The sequence below is a fragment of the Opisthorchis viverrini genome (genome assembly GCF_000715545.1).
Source record: "Opisthorchis viverrini unplaced genomic scaffold opera_v5_664, whole genome shotgun sequence".
Lineage (NCBI taxonomy): Eukaryota > Metazoa > Platyhelminthes > Trematoda > Opisthorchiida > Opisthorchiidae > Opisthorchis > Opisthorchis viverrini.
Window position 1 is genome coordinate 106,242 of NW_008752333.1, and position 1,667 is coordinate 107,908.

At 43.1% G+C, this 1,667-nt stretch overlaps 1 protein-coding gene across 1 annotated transcript in view; it reads left to right on the forward strand.

Annotated features, from left to right (window-relative positions):
- The window catches only part of T265_11954 (hypothetical protein), a gene marked incomplete at both ends in the record, with an annotated part of 3,844 nt that extends 2,303 nt beyond the window's left edge, over nt 1-1,541 (forward strand). Inside the window, one exon of the mRNA XM_009178800.1 lies at nt 1,402-1,541. Within this exon, the coding sequence (XP_009177064.1) occupies nt 1,402-1,541 (140 nt within the window). The remainder of the gene's footprint in view (nt 1-1,401) is intronic.
- Nucleotides 1,542-1,667: the final 126 nt, after the last annotated feature.

Here is a 1,667-nt window from a genome sequence, read left to right on the forward strand (position 1 = left end):
CCACCAAAAAATTTCACCCTCTTCAATAAAAACTAAAATTACAAATTTCATATCCTCTTTCTTCTAATCTCTTTTTGGGTGGTGAGGGTTAATTTTTTGGTGGGGCTTGTCTGAACAGATCCAGTCGGCCTTCCACCTGCAGGGCGAAGTTTCTAAGGCATTTTTGGAACAAGTCCACATCCATATCGCGCTGTGGAAACCTAGCATAGTCCGAAGACCATGGTGTTCCTGGTACGAAATTCATCGGACAGCTGGATCTCCCAATTATCATGGTCCGCTTCAACTGAATGTGCTGTACAAGGTAATCTCATATTTCCGTTGGTACCATATTCCAGATATCACAATGCAACATCTAAAGCTAACATACTACTCATAATGTCGCTGAATTTCGCATACCATCAACCTAATCGTGTCTGTCGTATTAGTCATCCTGACGGGTAGGAATGGCTGGAAAATTGCTCAATATCCCGGATTCAGTTGTTCATCAAAATATCACTGTAAGCTGAAAAAATACTCAGTGGGAAACTGTTGACTGCTTGTTTACTAGTTGACATCTGCTGATGTGTCGGTGTGATCTGACAATTGTTCACAAGTACATGGAAGATGTTGCTACAGTCAGGTTGAAACACTTTAGGAGCCAGTTCGCTTCCAACTATATCTAACTAGGTCATTTTTTGTCAACCTTACGAAAGTGCCCTCAGCTTACAGCTGATAAGCTTCGTTAATGAGGTTACCAGTCATTGCTACCAAGATGGTCTGTGGCCATGCGGGATAACATCGCAGACACTTAGAAATTGCGTGTGTGATTCAGACAACAGGGCAGGAGTGAAATCAGCCGCAAGGATTTCTTGTTCGAACTAAATGGTCAAATAGGGGAGCGGTGTTTTTGAAGGTTACGTGCACCGATCCATTCGGTCGTTTAATAATGAACAAAGAATTGCAGCCGCATCGTGCCACAATAGGCTCGGTGCGATCTGCAACTAAACATGTTTTCCCACCGAGTTTGGACCGGTATTTCACACTGAAGCGTAGTCTGATTGTACGCACTCATAGGCTCCGACCTAAGTGCACATCTCAGTTGAGTTCTTGTCTGTTAGGTTAGGTTTATTGGAATCCGGATGCAAGTTTAGGAGTTTTCATTGCCGGGTATCGAGTGTTGGTGGTGGTGAGTTGTCCTGCGAGGAGGTATCACCACAAAGCAAAGTTATCCCAACTGTCCTGAGAAGAATGAACCCTATTGGGTAGATTCGTAAGCAAAATTATGGCTAGCGGGAAACGCTGATTTGAAATCTCTCCAGGACGATCACTGGAAACCAGTTTTCCACCTACCTTGTTGAGTAAGTCCCAATCAGCCATATAAGGAAAAAAGGTCCCCTTCATTTTGCATTCGTGTATTTCCAGGCGATACATTGGAGCTACAGTGTCATATCTTGTTGACTGATACTCGTGAACAAACGGGATCTCCTGGACATACAGGGTGTCTCATAATAGACGCAAACTTTGATCGGATGAGTAAACGTAGCCAATCAAAGAAAGGATGACAAAATCTTTCATTATTAGTAGCCACATAAAGGTATTGTGTGCAGATATTAACATTTTTTCTGTCTATGATGGATGTCAGTAGGTGCATTGAAATTGTGAAAGCGGTGAAAGCGCCACCGCTGCAC